The 21,535-nt window shown below is 45.6% G+C and overlaps 2 protein-coding genes and 1 long non-coding RNA gene across 4 annotated transcripts in view; 2 read left to right on the top strand and 1 right to left on the bottom strand.

The window, feature by feature from the left end:
• Window positions 1-982: 982 nt before the first annotated feature.
• gpr34l (G protein-coupled receptor 34 like) lies at window positions 983-4,857 on the top strand. 2 transcript variants are annotated; one of them, XR_010332248.1, is made up of 3 exons: window positions 983-1,123; window positions 1,982-4,237; window positions 4,284-4,857. XR_010332248.1 is itself a non-coding variant. In XM_064349604.1 (2 exons), the coding sequence occupies exon 2, from the start codon at window positions 2,054-2,056 to the stop codon at window positions 3,038-3,040; it is 987 nt and encodes a 328-aa protein (XP_064205674.1). In that variant the 5' UTR covers window positions 983-1,123; window positions 1,982-2,053; the 3' UTR covers window positions 3,041-4,857. The 2 variants fall into 2 exon arrangements, 1 of the variants encoding a protein (XP_064205674.1); XM_064349604.1 differs by having other exon boundaries at window positions 1,982-4,857.
• An 800-nt stretch (window positions 4,858-5,657) lies between these two features.
• LOC135262593 (V-set and immunoglobulin domain-containing protein 1-like) lies at window positions 5,658-11,671 on the bottom strand. The gene is made up of 7 exons (XM_064349603.1): window positions 11,440-11,671; window positions 10,334-10,494; window positions 8,878-9,085; window positions 7,957-8,112; window positions 7,333-7,449; window positions 7,048-7,192; window positions 5,658-6,467 (listed from the first exon to the last, which is right to left on the bottom strand). The coding sequence occupies exons 1-7, from the start codon at window positions 11,483-11,485 to the stop codon at window positions 6,299-6,301; spliced, it is 1,002 nt and encodes a 333-aa protein (XP_064205673.1). The 5' UTR covers window positions 11,486-11,671; the 3' UTR covers window positions 5,658-6,298.
• Window positions 11,672-13,062: 1,391 nt separating this feature from the next.
• The window catches only part of LOC135262592 (uncharacterized), a 44,637-nt gene continuing 36,164 nt past the window's right edge, over window positions 13,063-21,535 (top strand). The window contains exon 1 of the long non-coding RNA XR_010332247.1: window positions 13,063-13,156. This is a non-coding gene — a long non-coding RNA (uncharacterized LOC135262592). The remainder of the gene's footprint in view (window positions 13,157-21,535) is intronic.

Below are 21,535 nucleotides of genomic sequence, written 5' to 3'. Positions count from 1 at the left end.
GTGTGTGCTGTAGCTCCAGCAGGGCTGTGCAGGTGTGTGCTGTAGCTCCAGCAGGGCTGTGCAGGTGTGTGCTGTAGCTCCAGCAGGGCTGTGCAGGTGTGTGCTGTAGCTCCAGCAGGGCTGTGCAGGTGTGTGCTGGTGGCTGTGGCCAATAGGGAATCAGGGCCTAACTGCGTCTGTATGTGCACAGCCTTAATGTTATTGCAGGCAGCAGGATAGGTTAATAACCGGCTGCATTTCCTGCCCATACATTAGCATGGCCTTATCTGATTTCCATTAGCATGGCCTTATCTGATTTCTATTAACATTGCCTTACCTGATTTCTGTTTATAGGTTCCATTTCCTTTATGTAACTGATTCTAGTCTTCCGGTACTGTGCATTCAGTAATACCATACATAAAAAGGTCAGTTAGAACTGTACCTGAAAGTCGCAATACTTCATTGTTTAATCTGAACCAGCTACTGCCATATAATTAATATGACAGCTACTGCCCCTGTGTGTAATATAAGCCCGTTATTGCCCCTGTGTGTAATATAAGCCTGTTATTGCCCCTGTGTGTAATATAAGCCTGTTATTACCCCTGTGTGTAATATGAGCCTGTTATTACCCCTGTGTGTAATATAAGCCTGTTATTGCCCCTGTGTGTAATATGAGCCTGTTATTACCCCTGTGTGTAATATAAGCCTGTTATTGCCCCTGTGTGTAATATGAGCCTGTTATTGCCCCTGTGTGTAATATGAGCCTGTTATTGCCCCTGTGTGTAATATAGCTGTATCCCTGTGTGTATATAGCCGTTGCCCTGTGTGTAATATGAGCCTGTTATTGCCCCTGTGTGTAATATGAGCCTGTTATTGCCCCTGTGTGTAATATGAGCCTGTTATTGCGCCTGTGTGTAATATGAGCCTGTTATTGTGCCTGTGTTTATGGAAGTGTGCTCTCTCTCTTGCTGAGTGCAGTGGAAATGTGGTGAGGCCCGACTGCATTGTGGTTCGGCCGCCGAGCACAAACGCTTTCGTCAGCTTTCTGAAGCCCTTCCTACGCGGCGGCTTCGCGTGAGAACATCCTGCACCCGGGCCGGCAGTCTGTCTGAGCGAGGGAGAGAGGACCCAGCAGGTGACTGAGGTGAGCCCGGACCGTGCCGACTGCACACAATGTTTCAATGCTGCACAATACCATATAAACTGCTTCTTTTACTTACTGCACACAATGTTTCAATGCTGCACAATACCATATAAACTGCTTCTTTTCCTTACTGCACACAATGTTTCAATGCTGCACAATATGTCTGGTTTTCATTACTTTCTAAAATCAGTTATAAGAAGTAGTGTCAGAACTTCTTTCAGGAAAATTTAAAGATTCAAGTTTTAAATTTTAGTGCGTAGTCCATGGAAATGAGCAGGAAGTAATAAGGCATAAGGACAGCACTCCTCCAGGCGTATTTTATTCAGTAAAGGGAAAAGTGAACTCTGATGTGTTCAGGAGCAAAGCTCCTTCATCAGAGTGCGTGGCCAACACATCAAACAGAAAGAAAAGAGAAATGTTACCCTGGTCACTTTGATCACTTAGTACACCCACACGTGTGACCAAAGACATCAATTAAACAACCAGCTACTCAATAATGAATCACAGAAATGCAAATTCCAGGCTAATAATGGATAGCATCTTATTTGTCATGTTCTCGTGATGAAGAAAAGATACAGGACTTTTGTTCATTTGTTCTGAAAAACAACACAGTGAAATTCTCATAATTCAATATTTGTGCATTTTCCTATATTTTCATAATGTTATATTTGTGTGTTTTCCTATATTTTCATAAACCTATATTAGTGCATTTCCTATATTTTCATAATGCTATATTTGTGCATATTCCTATGTTAGATTTGTCTGTTTTCCTATATTGTCATATACCAATATTTGTGCATTTTCCTATACTTTCATAATGTTATATTTGTGTGGTATATGTTTATATCTTGGCTCCAGGGCTGCTTGTGACTCTGCTCGGCGCTGTGTGTGAAAGAGCTCGGTGTGTCAGCTCGCCATACACTGAGGATCATGCCGCTGGGAAACTCAAGCGGTTCCCATGACAACAGCAGCTGTGCGATCCAGGACAGCTTCCTGTCGCCGGTGCTTCCTGCCTGCTACTCCATCATCTTCATCGTCGGGCTGCTGAGCAACGCCGTGGCGGCGTCAGTCTTCTTCCAGCGGGGCCGGACGGACTCGTCCCTCGCCGTGTACATGCGGCACATGGCCGTGGCCGACCTGCTGCTGGCCCTCTGCCTGCCCCTGCGCATCTCCTACCACAACCAGCCCGGGCCCTTCCACCTCTGCAGAGTCGTCGGCCTCTTCTTCTACATCAACATGTACGCCAGCATCCTCTTCCTCAGCCTGATCAGCCTGGACCGCTACCTGAAGATCGTCAAGCCTGTCTGGGTGTTCCGGATCCAGCGTGTGGAGTGGAGCCGCAGGGTGTCCTACGCTGTTTGGGCGGGGCTGGCCGTTGGGGTGATCCCCTTCCTCTTGGGGAAAAAGGGCTCTGATCCCTGCGAAAAGATCTGCTTCCACTTCCACCACAAGAGCCTGTTCGGGGGAGTGGTCAACCTCCTGACGGTGGTGCTGTTCTTCGTTCTCTCCCTCTGCTTCCTGTGCTTCTACGGCCAGATCAGCGTGAAGCTGTGGTCCCTGTCTCTGGGGACTGACGAGCAGGCTCGACATAGGAAGAGACGGCTCATCCTCAAGACCTTCGTGGTGCCGGTCGTCTTCACTGTGTGCTTCATGCCCTACCACGCGGTCCGCTTCCCCTACGTGCTGTCCCAGATGGACGAGAACCAGGAACTGGACACCAAACAGACGCTGCACTTCCTCAATGAGCTTGGGCTCTGTCTCTCTACGTTCAACAGCTGCCTGGACCCCATCATATACTTCTTCCTGTCCAGGACCTTCCGGAAAACCATCATCTGCGTCGTCCAAGGCAAGTTTAAGAAGATGTACGACATGAACCAGAGGCGAGGCAGCGTAGCGAAGTCGGTCACGGAGATGTGAGGGCTGTGACTCCAGCCTTTGGCTTCATGAAAGGCCAAAAATGTGCCATGAATGTTAAAACAAGACTTCCGACATGATCACTGTTCTGCTTTTGTGTGTTCACTGTAAAGCAGGGCTGCCCAACCCTGTTCCTGGAGATATACAGTGTTTCATTTTAACCCTAATTTGGCACACTTGATTCTATTAATTTGCAGCTCCACATGATCTCTAGTTGTCGAATGAGGTGTGCTTTGTTGGCATTGGAGTGAAAACCTGCCGGTCGGTAGATCTTCAGTAACAGGGTTGGCCAGCCCTGTGTTAAAATTATTTTTTGACATATTTTGAGTTACTCTAAACTTATTTAAGAAATGTGTTTTGTTTGAATTTGGTTTTTACTGGGCTGTCTATAGAGTTTTACCCAGTGAGAACATGGTTGTTTTTTTTGTAAGAGTATATTACTCACTTTCTATGCCAAAGAATCAAAATGTCATCACTGAGAAAAATGAGCGGTGAGAAAAGTTGACCTTTAAAAATGATGCGCTGTGAAGGACTGCCCCAAAGTATGTAACCTCACCCTATCGCCCCTAACCCTAACTCCCCTAACCTTAACTCTAACCCTAACCCTAACCTTCAGCCATCCGAACATCCAGCGTCATGCGTGGGGAGACAAACCCTGCAGAAACCCCACAGAAACCCTGCATACGTACAGGATTTCCAATGTGAAAAGGCCATGAAACATACAAGCGGCTACAAGCATTATTCTACATGTATTAATTATCTGTTCAGAAGCTCTAGGTTTTGTGCTGTCCTTTATTGCTAGCAAATGATGGGCAGCTCTATATTTGTAGCAGACCACATGTTAAAGTAAAATAAGGTTGAGGAACTGATGTTTGTGGAAGCTTAATTGGCGAGCATACACAGAGTTTTTCATGCTGTGCTTCGCACTTTTACTTAAAAATGTTTCCAGCCCTTCCAGACCACGGCATAAACAAACTAGAATATGCCGTGGTCTGGAAGGGCTGGAAACATTTTGTTCTGTCAGTTGTTAGTATTTATGAATATGCCACCTATGGTGAATAGAAGCTGATATTTAATCTGTATTTATTTGCTGAGGTACTGTAAATCCTTGTATCTTCTAATGTTCTTGTGAGCTGTAATGGTTTAGATGGCTGAAATGGATGTCATCAAAAAGAAAAAAAAATATTAATGGTGATAGATGTAATTACATTACATTACATTACATTACATTACAGGCATTTGGCAGATGTAATGTAATGCATCAGTGATCAGTTTGATTGGTGCTTTTGTTACAGAATTTCTCATTTAAAAAAAAAAAAAGAATAATAAAACAAAATGTTCTTAGGAGGACGTTTCAAAGTGTTCTCTCTGATTGTAAAAACCTCACAGGAAACATGGTTTTATATAATTTCCTCTTGTGAATTTGAAGTGTTAGCACCTCCTGTTGGTGGCCTAATTTTATCCAAAATAATTTTACAGATTAATTGTGACAGATTATTGAAATGATTAATCATTTAACAAGTAACATTTGTCAGGAAGACACCCACCAAGTAATGATGTAACATGCTTTTCCATTTTGGGCAAATAATTCCAAATTCAAACAGTGTCTGATATAGTAAATTACATAGTCTACATATGATACGGTCTGTTTTGTGAGCCACAATGTGAATATCAAACATATTTACTTACATTTTCAGTTTTTAAAATGTTTTGGTTTCAGTTTCCATTCAGACAGAACCGTAAATGGCAAACATATATGTTTCTTGAAGAAATTGTGTTTACTTGTTTACTTGCTGGGAAATAAACATGTATAGAATGCAGGGACTGCAGTTTCCTGGATAATTATTAATCCCAGGCAGCTTGGTGGAGCTGATCCCTGTTAAGCATTCATTTTGGCTCTGAGGAACACCATCAGGAGAGAGATTTGAACAGGAGAGAGATTTTGCAGAATGTTTTTGGGAGGGGGGTGGGGTGGTGGGGGGGGGGGGGGGTGGGTGGATGTGGGGAGGGGGGCAGCGTTTCCCTGTGTAAGTGATCCTCCCGTGTAAAAGCCGCTTCGTAGTTATTCAGGAGAAAGCGGCTCTTTCCCGTTAGAGAGATTCGCTGCCCCGGCCCGTGGTGGGAAACAAACGGGACGCGTTTCAAAGTGCCGGGCCGACGGACCGCGCGCCCCCCGGGCTCCTGATTGGCTGAAATCTCAGACACTTCAAAGGCTGCATCATTCCTGAAGGTATCAGGCGCGGCTTCTTCATCCTGTAGACGCTCCTCGTCTTCCTCCCTCAGCCCCTCAGCCCCTCTCCCCCTCTTCCCCACTCCGGTCCCGATGAGGAACGCTCACTTTCGGGATGGAAGGGACCTTCCGGCGCCGCTGCAGCGGACATTACCTTTACTCTCACAACATGGCCGCTCAGTCCCTGCAGAGCAGCCGCACGTCATGGCGGACGCGATCTCCGTCCAGATCAAAGGGAAGAGCTGCTGCAGCTGTCGGCTTTGCGTTGAAAAAACATTATGCTTATGATCTGTGCGCACAAACAACATCCTTGTGGTTAAGGACGTTAATGTTAAAAAAAGAATGTGTCCACATCGTGATCATGTCCCTGGCTAGGTACATGTAAGGACTGTAAAGATGCAGGGAAGCCGTAATCTCACTAAAAAAATTTATTTTTCTCACAAAGGGTAACAGTATTCTTTTAGGATTACTGAAGATAAAGATTACACAAGGAACATGCTCATTGGTTGTTTACTTTTTGTACAATGAATATCAAACACATCATCCGCCAAATATTAAAATGAAAATGGAAAGATGCCTTAGCAAGATGTTTATAAAACGAGTCACAGTTGTATTCATTGTTTCTTTTTACATGAATTTCCATTATGAACAACTTTTAAAAATCCACAAGCAGTAAAAAATCTTTACATCAACATGACTTCAAAATGATTACTACACTTCCTCTTATTCGCTTTTGATTGAGTTTGAAAATGCATTTCACACTTGATACAACATAAAATGTGACAAGGTGTTTAATTGTAATACTTAATAATAATCAAAAACTACAAACACACCCTGAAAAAACAGATCAGAAATAAAGAGCGTGCATTCCAGTGGAATGGGATGAGTCAGCGTTGGCACTGCTGACAGGCGTGTGGTTTGGGTTTGGGTTTGGGTTGGCACTGCTGACAGGCGTGTGGTTTGGGTTTGGGTTTGGGTTGGTTCCAGTGCTGACAGAACACAGCATGTCCTGTCTGTTAGCCCCTGACCCTTTACGCGTGCGCCGGCCCCTCCCTCTCTTGCTCTTCCTCCTCCTCCCCTTCCTGGTCTGGGGCTGGGGGGTCCTGAGGGGGGGGCACGGCTTTGGCGGAGGCCTGGGCGGCACTGTCTCTGGTGGGGAGGCTCGCGTACTTCAGTGAGTCGCCGCTGGCTGGCCTGGCTCTGTCCGGGAGAGAAACACATTCAGGGCTAAAGCAGAAGACTCAGCTCACAGTCCACTCACAGAGACTCAGCTCACAGTCCACTCACAGAGACTCAGCTCACAGTCCAATCACAGAGACTCAGCTCACAGTCCACTCACAGAGACTCAGCTCACAGTCCACTCACAGAGACTCAGCTCACAGTCCACTCACAGAGACTCATCTCACAGTCCAGTCACAGAGACTCAGCTCACAGTCCACTCACAGAGACTCAGCTCACAGTCCACTTTTTACTCTGTGGTTTTACTCTGTAGATTTACTCTGTGGTTTTAATCTGTGGTTTTGCTCTGTAGATTTACTCTGTGGTTTTACTCTGTAGATTTACTCTGTGGTTTTAATCTGTAGTTTTACTCTGTGGTTTTAATCTGAAGTTTTTAATCTGTAGTTTTACTCTGTGGTTTTACTCTGTGTTATTAATCTGTAGTTTTACTCTGTAGTTTTACTCTGTGGTTTTACCGCTGATGGGTTAAGAAAGTAACTTTGATAACTGTCATTAAACTCCGCTGGACAGGAAGTCCCCTCCCGCACAGTAGAGCACTCACTGCATCTCAGTGGCTGCTGCTGCTTTCGCTGCCTTATATTTGCTTTTCTTCAGTTTGTGTGAGATGAACCAGACCAGGAACACCACCAGGCCGGCCCCCAGGAGGGAACCAATCACAGCCCCAGCAATTGCCCCGTCCCCCAGCTCTGTTAATAAACACACGTGAGTGAATATAAACACCGTAAAATACACAATAAATGAGTTCCTGAAATTAGTCATCTTACACTGACATAATGCACTTAAACTCAGATAGGTGAAGGGGTGGGGGGCAGTTTGCTGTTCTTACCTTCCACGAGCTTAATGGAGCAGGTGGAAAATCCCACAACGTTAGACGCGTTGCACTGATACTCGCCAAACTCAAACTGAGACAGGTTTCCGATGTACAAGACTCCCGTCTGAAAATCTGAAGTTGCAATCAAAACACACAAGTAAATCTAACAGCTAGAGCTTCACAATTCACCAGTATGACAGAAATCAGGAGCTAGCCAATGAGAGCTGCCCAACCCATCATCCATGTGACCATGACTGAACCATGCTGAGATTAGGGCTTGAGTCAGACTCACCTGAACCATGCTGAGATTAGGGCTCGAGTCAGACTCACCTGAATCATACTGAGATTAGGGATCGAGTCAGACTCACCTAAATCATACTGAGATTAGGGATCGAGTCAGACTCACCTGAATCATACTGAGATTAGGGATCGAGTCAGACTCACCTGAATCATACTGAGATTAGGGATCGAGTCAGACTCACCTAAATCATACTGAGATTAGGGATCGAGTCAGACTCACCTAAATCATACTGAGATTAGGGATCGAGTCAGACTCACCTAAATCATACTGAGATTAGGGATCGAGTCAGACTCACCTGAATTATACTGAGATTAGGGCTTGAGTCAGAGCTGACTCACCTGTCCTCCCCAGCACGCTCCGAGCCTTGCCCTGGTTGAGCTTGGTCCAGGTGTAGGTGGGGGTGGGGTTTCCCCGCTCCGTGTGACAGGTGAGGGTGACCAGGTGACCCGACTCCACCGTGCCATGAACAGCGCAGAAGGGGTTGGATGGCTTCTCTTCAGGAACGAGAGCAAACAAAACATTCACACCTTTGCCTCACACACACCCTCTGTCCCTTTCGCGCCAGCAGAACGGCAGAGAAGCTGTTTTTAACCCACGAGAGCACACACTGCCTGGCTGGCTCGGCTGTGTCAGAGCACAAGCTGAATGTGCGTGAAAGGAGGGAGGCCATTTTAGATAAGACCCAAATGCACTGTAATGGCGTCTAATGTCTAATGAAATACAGTGCTGGTGGTAACGCCAGGAACGTTTACTGAAGAAGATCTGACCAGAATTACACTGCATGCGCCTTAGTCTGATCAGCACCTTGCGAGTCTGAGAGAAGTGTTTTACTAGCTTTACTATTGTGTCTGCTTATTTACTAGATTTACCATCAGTCATTTTAATCTTTAGAGTCCATGGCAAGCAGTTACAGAACAGCACATTATTGTGTGTATTAAGTCTAGTTGCATGAAGAGGAAAGGACGCATCTTAAAGATGGTCCTGATGACAATTAAGCAGCAGAATCATGGAATTCAATTCAGTGACAGAATAAACAGATTAACTAAAAATGGTTTCTTGATTTCCTGGGGATTTCTGCGGGCTCACAATGTTGCAGTAAAGGATTCCTTTCTCAAGTGCGTGTAATAAGCTGGGTTGTTTACATGTTCTCAAAAGCGGTAAGACTGATGGATGAGAATAGACTCTGGCAAAGCTGTCGCACACAGGTGGGTTTTACACTCGTGGAGCTGAACGCGGAGGCGCACACAGGTGGGTTTTACCGAGAACGTTGACGTTGATGTTTCCCTCCGTTTGTCCCTCAGCATCGGGGAAGTTGTGCACGACACAGCTGTAAACCCCGGAGTCCGAGGGCTTCATGCCGCTGATGACTATGGAAGCGTTTTTCGTGATGTTTGGGAACGCGGGTTCCGTTATTCTACCCGCAAAATTCGCTGGGATAACAGCCTTTCCTGAAATGTAGTAGTAAATCTGAAATGGAAAAGTTTTATTTAAAAAAAAAGCCAATGATGTATCCATAACAGAACGGAACAGCAAAACAGTCCTTTCACAGCTGAAAGGCTCGATCCTCTTCGCTTCTCTGCACACCTTGTCTGTTCATATCAGGACTAAGTGGGTGTATTTGTTGGGGTTTTTTTTACAGACGTCCAGGGGTACACATGTAGTGCTGCAGATTTGCTGAACATTTAACTCCCGTAACAACCGCTCAGGCAAGGAATTAAAGTTGCACTAGATCCTTCAAAAGGATGGGTAATGTCATGCACAGGGCAAACGATGCAGAAGAGCTGGTTCATTTGTACCGCCTGGTAATTGCTGCCATGTTGGGGAAGCGTTTGGGTGAAGTACACAGTCCACATTTGCAAACAATTGAAACTAAATACCAAAGAAGGGCTGCTCGAGGGAAGCAGCGTAATAACACTGCTGGCCATGGCAGGGGAAGCTGCTGTGGCCGTCTCAGACCACAGGCCTGATACCGCATCCACTGATGGGTTATTGATCAAGGGTATCAATAAACCGATTTCCTGTCTACATGCAGTGCTTGAGTAGAGGCCAACAGCGTTATGCTCAGCCCCACGGCAGCACTGTTTATTTTCATCTGACTCATTTTAGCTGATCACACACTAAGCTTACGGTAATGAAGCCCAGGGTACACAGTTTGCCTTGTCTTACTGGAGATCATGACGAGAGAGTGCTGTACATATCATTACCATCGCGCTGTGTAGTGTGTGTGTGTGTGTGTGGGAGAGGGGCACTATGTCGAGTAGGGTGGTCAAACTCCAGTACTGGAGGGCCTGCAGGTTTAACTCCAGTACTGGGGGGCCTGCAGGTTTAACTCCAGTACTGGAGGGCCAGTGTCTGCAGGTATTTGCTCTTTTCTTTCAATTAAGGACATTTTAATTTCCTTTCAATTCCAATTCCAATTTAGGCCTTGGGAATGAAATGTGTGGACTCTTTAGCCAATCAACATTTTAAAAGAATTACAGATGCTGAAGCACACCATTACCCAGAAGACACTGCAGCCCCCACAAGACTAGAGTTAAACCTGCAGGCACTGTGGCCCCCAGGACTGGAGTTAAACCTGATGACACTGCGGCCCTCCAGGCCTGGAGTTAAACCTGCAGGCACTGTGACCCCCAGGCCTGGATTCTGATGTCTGTGACATAAGAGGGAGACTGAAGCAGACGCTGCAGGGGCCCAGGACGGCCGTACGACACCCACCTGCTGTGGCACCATGCTGGATTTGGGATTGTAAGACCACTGGATGTTCAGGTTGGTGGTGGGCTGCGATGTGGAAAAGAGGCACTCCAGAAACACGCTCCCCCCGCTGGTCACATTCACAGCTTTCTGGGGCGTCTGGACCGTGATTGAATTAGCACACCCTAAAGAAAACAAACCAAAAAACTGATTTGGCATATGACGTAAAAAAAAAATTATTTATTATTTTTTAATTCATAAATTTGGCACCCAATGTAGGGCTGAACACATCCAATTCCCACCCTGATTTGAAATGCCCAGTTATCTGCAGCTGTGGGTGTGTTCGTGTGAGAACCCCACCGAGTGCAGACATCGACGGTTCTGCTCTGATACACATGGGGTCCCCACTCCGCAGACCACAGCTGAGCTCACACAGAGCGGAGTCAGAGGAGGACCATTCATTTTCAAACTTTCCAATAAAAAGACCGTCCTCAGAAAATAAACCAAGGCCATACAAAAGATCAGCCATATACGGCTACACCCACAAAAACCAAATGAACCTTAACCGAATGCGCCACACAACAGCCCAGCATATGACATTTTTATGTATAAAATTTAGTCATTAAAAAAAAAACCGATAGCATACACAAGAATTAGAAACATGATGTTAGAACTGGAGTCTCAGCCCAGCCAGGTCCTCATATCTGAACCACACAGTCCACACATTTCTCCCAATGCACCCTGTCTGCTGGCCTTTCTTACTGCGCTGATCTGATCAAACCAGATTCAAAACTCTTTTCTGGCAGACCTGCCTGAATCCTGAATTACCGTAAGTCTTTGAAGCCAGGAATGCAGCCTTAAATCTGTCACAGAAAACTATGTCCTAATTGCTTTGCATTCGAGCTGATCTCCTCTGGAGAGGAATATTTTTTTTTCCAGTGGAATCCTGCATTGCATCTAATCTGAATTTGATAATATTAAAGTTAAATTATTATTTATCTAAATGCTTTTCAACAGTGATTTTGAAAAAACTAACAATGGTTTTAAACAGGTTTAACTCCCAGTAGGGAGAGCCAAGTTGCTTATGGTAAATCACCTTCACCAATCCATGCCCATACAGAGAGACTTACCCATGAAGCAGAACAGCATTGCCAAGCTCAGCTGTGAAGACAACATTTTTAATCACTTCTGTGGAAAAGTTGGCCGTCTCTTGTTGCTGCTTGGTCCAGAGTGTTGAGTGGTCTCCTCGGAGCGCTTATCAAACCGAAACCCCAGCGGGCGGGCGACGCCCACATAAACTGTGACATTTATTTCCCTAGCCCATTATCGCGCGGTGCCCGGCACAGCCTGGCTTTGTACCTGTGCATATGGGCTCGCACCTGTTTGTTCGCTAACTCAGATAAGCTGGGTGTGACCACTTTGGCTTTTTACTTTTCAAAAATGTTTTTATTTGAATTCCAACCACTGACCAGCCATGGATCCTCAGCCAGAGGAAGAGCCGCCACTCAAAGCAGAACATCAGCAGAAAGGCCTGCATCACGTACAGGGTCAGTCTCACCCACACAATACAGCTCAGTTTAACTGTCTGGCTTAAAACTTAGGTCTTATGTTTATGCCCAATATAAGAACGAAAATTACTTCTACTACTACTACAAATAATAATAATAATAATAATAATAATAATAATAATAATATGAAGAAGTAATTTATTTGTAGTGTGAGGCAAACAATTCATTAAAAATCTAGTATCAAGCATTATATACAGTGAAATAGTGGTTTCTGTCAAACAGCTCTACTAAATGCAAGAAGCATTTGAATCCCCATTTATGCTCATTTAACACCAGCTTTACTGTGCTGTGTGTGAGGATGAAAGCTTCTTCACTCTGAATGATTAAAATGTTTTAAATGCCATGAGAACAGGTCTTCTGCTTAACACATCACTATAAGTATAGTCCAGGACATTTTGTTTGCTGACTGAAATGTTTTAACACGCCATAAGGGAACATCTCCTGTTTCACACATCGTTATAAGTGCAGTGTCCCTTTAACTACTAATAGTCTCAGTATCTGTGACTGATTAAGGCCAGCTGCACACCTGCTGGTGATTATTACTAACATGTTAAAAGCAGGTGTGTGAGGAACAGAAGGGAGGCCATTTTGTAAGAAGCAGGGTTGAGGTTCCTTCTGTGAAAAACATGCAGTTTCCCTTTGTGTATTTAAACTGACAAACCCTCCCTATCATGGATGTTTATAAAATCACTCTGTGAGGAAAATGAATGCCCAGCTTTGTCACATATGGTGTTAGAAGTGGGAAATACCCCCTTGCTGGGGGACAGAAGTTATTTATTTATTTATTTATTTATTTTCTGAGACAGTGCATGAGGCATATAGCTGCATGCCTTAAACTCACAGGATGATGCAGAACAGCTGCGGGGCAGTGAAAGACATCGATGAACGTTAATCATGCATGACTGGGAGCCGCAAACAGAACAGCCAGCGCCCAGAGAGCGTACATCACACTGTGCTGATTAGTTACCTGTGTTGGGGAAATGCAGTAAGGCTATTAATTACACCTGTGCAGCTTCAGTTACCTGTGTTTGGGAAATGCTCAGTAAAGCATTAATCTACACTGTGCTGTATTAGTACTGCATTGGGAAATGCTCAGGTAAGAGCTATTAATCTACACCTGTGCTGTATTAGTTACCTGTGTTTGGGGAAATGCTCAGGTAAGAGCTATTAATCTACACCTGTGCTGTATTAGTTACCTGTGTTTGGGGAAATGCTCAGGTAAGAGCTATTAATCTACACCTGTGCTCCTTCAGTTACCTGTGTTTGGGGAAATGCTCAGGTAAGAGCTATTAATCTACACCTGTGCTGTATTAGTTACCTGTGTTTGGGGAAATGCTCAGGTAAGAGCTATTAATCTACACCTGTGCTGTATAGTACCTTGTGGAATGCCAGTAAGAGCTATTAATCTACACCTGTGCTCCTTCAGTACCTGTGTGGGAAATGCTCAGGTAAGAGCTATTAATCTACACCTGTGCTGTATTAGTTACCTGTGTTTGGGGAAATGCTCAGGTAAGAGCTATTAATCTACACCTGTGCTGTACAGTGACCTGCATTTAAGGAAATGCTCAGATAAGACCCCATGGCTGGCTGAAGGACTCTTAGAGTAAGCTGTAGACGACCCAGTTACCTGGAAAAAACACCACTATGACATGAACGCTTAACTCAGAGAAAACTAGATTGGATTATCACAGGCTGTCATTTACCTGATCTGTTAACATATTGCTATTATTGCAATAGTAAGTGAGTGTGAAGCAGACAGAGTAAATGGCAGCATGAATGGCTCTGAATGAGTAAGAAGCGCTGATATGAATGAACATGTTACGGATGAATTAATGAATGTTTGCAGTTGCATGATCAGTCGATAGCTTTCAGGAGAGCCCATCAGCTCCTCATGACAAAACAAAGAGCTGCAGTGAAACTGCTCATCATCACAGTGAGTAAACATGCGGAAGGGAGGCCTGAATACAGCCAGCGAGCGAGTGAGTCACAGCATCCAGACTGATCTGTTTTTCACACAAACCTCCTACAGGAAACCGACATGAAAACAAAGGACAGCCTTTCCAATCACAGCTCAAATAGCAGAGCATACTGAGCACCGTGAGCCAAAAAGGATGTTTCCAAATAAATATATTCATGGCATGTATGTGCTGAATATTTAACCCCATCCATTTAAAGCTTTAATACACCCACGTTTATAGTGCAGTAACTTTCCTATGACTGTGTCTCAGCTGTGGACGTTATTGGCTTCTTCGTTAAGCCAAAATTCAAACTTCAAACCAGAATAAATACAAATAGAGGAAACATTAATTATATTATTAGCTGTTTGACAGACAACATTATCGTGGGCAATGTCAATATTTAAAGCAATGTCTATGTTCACGGCTGGATATATATATATATATTTGGAAAATCGATTGTGGCCCAGCTCCATAATTGCAATACAACTCTACTGCCACTACATAAGTTATGATACCGAAAAGAAAATAAATCGAAAAGGTGATGTGGATTATTTCATTATTTTAGAATGAGTGGATTTCTCTGTGATTTCTCTGTGAGTGTGGCTGGGTTTTGGTGGGGGAGTTGGGGTTTTTGTGGGGGTGTGGCTGGGGTCTTGGCTGGGCGTGGTATCCTGAGGCACAGGATGCAGGTGAAGATCAGTATTAGATCCACTCTTCTATCTCTGCTAAACAGGGCCGGCTCTAGGCCCAGGTGACCGGCTCCACTGTGCCCAAACACACAACCAGGTCTCATATCAGTTGGCAAGCAGTATATAGGTGGGAACTCCCACTGAGCAACCTTACACTGGCTTAAAAATGTAAAGTTAAAAACGCTGATAAACATCCTGTCAAATCCTGGCTAGATGTACGTTAGCTGGGAGGAGCCAGAACCTTCTTTATTCACAGATGACTGGATCTGAATAAAGAGCCTTATCAGAGCGGCTGAGTAACAGCGATGTGTGGCAGTTAATCATTACCGCTGGGACTAGGCTGTGCCTTGCCTATGCTGTCATGGTACGAGACCATGTTGCTTTTTAGAAATATTACCACAGTAAAATCACACTAGAAATGTAGGTCGTTCAGAACTTTCAAAGTGTCCCTGAAAGTTATTTAAACCAATTTTTCCCAAGGCACGCAGGAACTACCGCCCTGGGCTATGCGTGGCAAATTGTGATCACTCACTCACTCACGGACAACCTTTGAGGGAGGTTTGGGGGACGCATGCGCAGGTGGTGCTTCGTTTAGTAGGACGCATGCGCAGGTGGTACAGCATTTTTAACCACAGCATTATCGCTTAACGTTCCTTTAGCTAACCCTAACATGTTCGCGTTTCGCATACTTTAGCTAAACTAGTTGGCACGTACAGATCGCCTACTTTAGTTAACCTAGTTAGCGCGTACGGATGCTATCCTGCACGCATGAGTAGGAGCTAAGGACACACAGCTACAACCACCATAGAGATCTATGGACACATGGAGGACAACAAATAACGTTACAGAGGTGAGGACGCGCCATAGCTAGCTAGCTATATAGTACGGAGCTTTAGAATGTGGCCAGCAGTGTATGCGAGTGAGCTCGACAACACATTTCTCATAGAAAAGGTAGTTTGTACCCTTTTTTTTTTTTTAGTTCATTACAGTGGTGGTACAAGTGACAAGAAGTAAGTGGTACTGTGCTGTTAACCTTTATTGATCGCTGTACACGGTTTATGTGAAGTAGCTAGCACAATCTGACAGTACTAACCCATAAAAATGTACTGTGAATGGTACTTGCTCAATCGAACGGTAAATGTGAAAAACGTTACAAGCGGCACGGAAATTTTCTGTCACACCCTCAATAAACGGCAAAACTCCCAGTAGAAGATTGAATTAAATCTTTCAACGTTATATATTTTCTGAAACGTTATCGATTCTGCTTGACCACAGTGACTGAAACTAGGCGATCTGAGCGTATAGTTTCTATGTAAATTACGTCAAAAGGATTCAGCCTTGTTGTTTGCTACCTAAACTTCATAGCACAGTCATTGCCGTTATCATGATTGTAGCATGAAGTGTCTATTTCCAACCAACTGCCATGTTTGACCGCGTAAAATCAACCAAAAAATATAGTTCGCCAAGTTGCGACGTGGGTCTGGACGGTTTCCTGCTTGTTTAAATTTGAATCTTAAAGTGACATACTATCATTGACCTCTTATCCCAGCTGCTTGATATCCTTCTCTCCTTTTGTTTCATGTTCAATGTTCTTCATCATATTATGTAGTAATAGCATGAAGGCTGGGTTTTGATTTTTGATAATGAGACGCTCGATAAGGCGTAATTGTGTACACAACTTCCTGATTCATACCCGCTCAGTTGATTGGTCACTCTGGTCTCCTGACCATATTTCTGCGATTCGGAGGTATTCGGAGTGTTGCAGTCAGTGCAGTGATTTGCTCTGTGGCTTTGAAAGTCGTGTTTGCTGTGAGAAACGTATGTACAGATTTATTTATTCTTTATTCTGCTTGTGCACAGATCACATCTGAGCAGTTCTGTAGCTTGTGCAGAAGCGTAGTCATAGGTCTTAAGTTCGTTGAGGCCCTGCATAACATGAAAAGCCCTGCTAATGCTAGCTCTGAGAAAACAGGCGAATGGCTTTTCTGCCCAGAAAGTGATGCTTAATTCAGACTTCTGGTTTGGCTCGCATTTATAGCAATTGTGAATTCTGTCTCTAAGCTGTAACAGAATCGCCTTTTGTGCTGCAGTCTGTGTTTGTACCATCAGATGGCAGTATTGAACTGCGGATTAGGGCCAACTACCCGTTCAGGAGGCTAGGGGGACACTGAGAGGGGGTGAGCTTGCTACGTAATGAGAGCAGAGACAGACGTGCCTCTCTCTCTCTCTCTCCCTACCCAGCACGCACCCCCTCCTGCCCCCCCCCCCCCCCACCCCCACCCCCGTCTACCCCCTGAGGCCTGAATACGAGCAGCAGGGCTCCCTTCTCTCAGCACAGATGGTGTGAGGAGCAGAGAGCTCAGCAAATCCTACGACCCTCAATATGATTTCTGAAAATGGTGAGCCAGCTCAGCACAGGAGTAGCTGCCACACTGCAGCGCAGGAGTAACTGCCCCACAGTGCAGTACAGGAGTAACTGCCCCACTGCAGCGCAGGAGTAACTGCCCCACTGCAGCGCAGGAGTAACTACCACACGCTGCAGCACTGCAGAGTGGATGTTCTTGCAGATGTGGCACAAATGCACCAGCATTCACCTGTATCTGTGCTCTTAAGCCTATGTAAGGCTACCTTGTGGTACTGTAATGAACATTACTGGGGATAAATGTGGTTGAAATTATCCTGCATATTGTAGATGTGGGCTAATTCAAGCCTTCCCTGAGACAGCACCACTCAGAAAGATGATAACCTGAATGCAGACCACAGACACAGAGCTGTACAGCATGATGTATGGTGATATCATCACATGCGCTATGATATCAACACTATCCGCAGCATGTAACTAGCTATCTTTGCACAGCAGTGCTAACCAGACTGAGTAACAGCTGATGTAGCTCAGCGTTCAATCAAAGATCAGATGACTCTTATCGTGTTCGCTCGTGACAAACCTGGGAAGCAGAATATCTACTTTCAATCTTCCTTGCACTCCATTGGCCAGCCCTGAACTTTAACCTCTGCTGACTAAAGACCAGACTGTGGATTTTATTTTTTATCTTTTGTACAACTATTGTTTGCTACATTTATCCACACATATGTACCCTTTTGCATGAATGTGGTGTCTGGGAAATGTATTTGGTTATTATCTGTTAAAATGTAACATTGTAGCTCTGCATCTAACCAAGGAGGCCAATTAAATGGCAAAGCAACGTGAGACACGGCAATAAGCTCTGTGAAAAACAAGCAGACATTCCACCTGTTTACCTGTGTTTACCTCCGCATTATGTTTGTCCTGCTTTCCACTGTCATTCTTGCCTTTTAAGTGAGTTAAAATTAGCAGTGCATAAAATACAACTGAGGACAAATTTTTATTTTTACTTCTTTTTCCACGCAACAAATCTGACATCTTTGAGGAAAATAGCTTTGTGCTGAATGTTTCAAAGAGAGATGCAGCAAAGAAAGGAATTCAGAGATGTAAACATGATCATGCAGTGAGGATATAGAAATAGTATTATTAAAGTTATAATTTGGGCTTCTGATTTTTTCAAAACACCAAAAATGCAGCAGAGGGGTCACACAAGATGAGATGCTGGCATGCAGCTTAGAATTTTCAGATAATGAAGTGCTTCCCTGTTGGACTCATTAAATCGCATGTGAATGTAAAACAGTATTGACTGTAGTTTGGAGAGGGGCCCTTGCTAGACTGATGGGGACTGGATGGTTGATTAGTTCTATGGTTTTGTTCTTGTCTGACAGCTGATTGTGTAATATTGACTAAAATAATTACTTTAAGTTAAACTGACAGAATCCAGATCAGCAGTGAATCTTTGACACATTTCCAATGCACAATACCTGGGTAACGACCTCCAGTGTATTGATTGATTAGAAGCATCCCTTGTGGTTTGTGTCCCCTGAACAGTATCTGTGATGTAATTTCAGGTTTGTTTGCTGAAATGCGGTGCATTGCGTCCCCACAGCTGCGTCCGTGCGGAAGTCCAGTGGATTTTACGGCCCGGTCACTGGTGTAATTACCCAGGTGGTCTGCCTCGTACGGCCACTGTGCTGCTCAGCGCCCAGCACAGTCCCCCCCGCACACGCTGAACCGCACTCAGCACAGTCCCCCCCGCACACGCTGAACCGCACTCAGCACAGTCCCCCCGCACACGCTGAACTGCACTCAGCACAGCCCCCCCTGCACAAGCTGAACTGCACTCAGCACAGCCCCCCTGCACAAGCTGAACTGCACTCAGCACAGCCCCCCCCGCACACGCTGAACTGCACTCAGCACAGCCCCCCCTGCACAAGCTGAACCGCACTCAGCACAGCCCCCCCACGCTCACCACAGTCCCCCACGCTCAGCACAGTCCCCACCACATGCGCTGAACCACGCTCAGCACAGTCCCCCCACACGCTGAACGCACTCAGCACAGTCCCCCCGCAAACACGCTGAACTGCACTCTGCACAGCCCCCCCGACACGCTGAACTGCACTCAGCACAGCCCCCTGCACACGCTGAACTGCACTCAGCACAGTCCCCCACGCTCAGCACAGTCCCCCGCACGCGCTGAACCACGCTCAGCACAGTCCCCCCGCACACGCTGAACTGCACTCAGCACAGCCCCCTGCACAAGCTGAACCGCACTCAGCACAGCCCCCCCGCACACGTGAACTGCACTCAGCACAGTCCCCCCTGCACGCTGAACCACGCTCAGCACAGTCCCCCCCACACGCTGAACAGCACTCAGCACAGTCCCCCTGCACCGCTGAACCACGCTCACACAGTCCCCCCCACGCTCAGCACAGTCCCCCTGCACGCGCTGAACCACGCTCACACAGTCCCCCCCACGCTCAGCACAGTCCCCCTCACGGCTGAACCACGCTCACACAGTCCCCCCACGCTCAGCACAGTCCCCCGACACGTGCTGAACCACCTCAGCACAGTCCCCCCGGCTGAACCACGCTCAGCACCAGTCCCCCCGCCTCAGCACGTCCCACAGTGCTGAACCACGCTCAGCACAGTCCCCCCCACACTCAGCACAGTCCCCCTGCACGTGCTGAACCACGCTCAGCACAGTCCCCACACGTGCTGAACCACGCTCAGCACAGTCCCCCCCCTACTCAGCACAGTCCCCCTTCGCACAACGCTGAACCACGCTCAGCACAGTCCCCCCCCACACGAGCTGAACTGCGCTCAGCACAGTCTGTCCAGAGAAAATATTTCACTCTTCCACCGTCCTGAAGCTGCTCCCAGCACATAACACGATTTCTTGAATTTCTGCAAAATAATCTATGGAGATCGCACAATACAAATTCACTTTGGTTTTTACGAATGTGCGCTTTGCTACAGCAACCATCCAAGGTGCGCGTGCGTACCGTCTACATCAAATGAGCAACGACATAAACCACTCGTGTGGCCTGGTGGTTTTTAAAAAAAACGACCAAAACTCATTTTTATTTTAAGAGTTTAATCTGGTGGTTTACATATGAGCTGGAGTCTGACATTAGAGGAACATTTCTACTGAGCGTTGAAACTCAGGGAAAGTGTTTTTTTTCCCAAAGGGAAGGAGTATGGGTTCAGCTGTAGCCCACCACTCTCTGAGGAGCCCTTGTGGACTTTGGGCTCTGGGCCCTGGGTTGGGATGGAATCCCGGATGCATCAGAAACCGCTCCCTTCTGCTTTTGCATCCCATAATCTCTCAGCTGAGCTGCCATCAGTTTCTGGCCCATGTTAATGCAGCCTTTCAATATTTCATGTTTTTATATGGAGTGCTGACAATAGAGCGGGGGAACGGGGAGCGTTTCGGTGATCCAGTTCAGTGGCTCTGCATCCATCTCCTTAACAGAGCAAACGCACTTCAGCCCTGAGAGTGCTTCTCTTCCGCTGGGGAAGGTTTGAAAGTTTACAGAAAACGAGTGGCTTCGGCGTGCTGTCTCAGGCCTGCTTCGGGTTTCCTCTTTGCTTCTCACATTCTGCCCACTGAAAGGCAGAGAGGGTGAGTTATAAAGCCGAGCTGTCCTTGAATAGTGAGCAACGCTCCGGAAAGTGAAAGATGATCAAATTAAAATGTCCGGTTTCTACGCATTCAGTTCAGCATAATATTCAGCAAGGCGGCTTCACTTGATGAGCCCGTTTTTCACACGCCAGGAAAGAACCCCTCACCTGCGCTGTCCTTGCTCTTCCCAGAACTGTGCTTCGTGGCGATATTTCACCAGCGCAAAACAAAATGTCTGCCACTGCGTCACACTGCTTGAGAAGGGATCCAAATTTGACTGATGTATTGGCCATAAAGTCTGTTCTCCTTTCCACATGTGTACATCAGACGCTGTTAGAATATTGTACTTGGTTTTTTTCTCTAATTTTCCTACTGAATACATGCTACATTCCTGCAGTTATTAATTATCCCAGTTTTTTTTTTTTAAGTCAACCAGTAACAACCAGGTTTGTTTTCACATCAACTAAATAGCAGCACTGGTTCATAGTGTCCAACTGCATGATGCACAGGCAAAACATAACAGCGTTTTAAATGTAAGTGCGCGTACATACATCACACTGTTTCAGCCGAGACTGACTGATCCACTCTTACCATGCTTTGTAGGCCTTTTATACTACAAATAAGGTGAATTAAAATGCATGTGCCATTCTGAAATGAGCCATTCTTTTGAGCGGTGGTAAGAAGCCATCTTACAGTACGGCTTCTACATTTAACAATGCATGTAGCTACAGCTAACTAGCCTATACAGTTAGGCTGGGAAAAGGCTAATAGCAAATCGCTAACTAATACTGCAGTAAATAGTAATGGAATAGTAAAAAAAAAGCCAACTATCACACAACTGTGAATATTTTCACTAGCTGGCTACACTTCACTAGTTTCATTCAGTAAGCGAGATAGCCAGCTGTATGAATGAAATAGGGAAAGCTCTGGTTTTCTAGCTGGCCGAACAAATGCCTTTTCGGCTTGAGTATGATTTGAGCTTGTGGTTTTACCCTGCAGTCGTACTATGCTGGTGTTTTTCTTT

The sequence above is a fragment of the Anguilla rostrata genome, chromosome 9 (genome assembly GCF_018555375.3).
Source record: "Anguilla rostrata isolate EN2019 chromosome 9, ASM1855537v3, whole genome shotgun sequence".
In the NCBI taxonomy this organism is placed as follows: Eukaryota; Metazoa; Chordata; class Actinopteri; order Anguilliformes; family Anguillidae; genus Anguilla; species Anguilla rostrata.
Note: the sequence above shows the minus strand (reverse complement) of the source record. Positions and strands in the feature narration are given on the sequence as shown.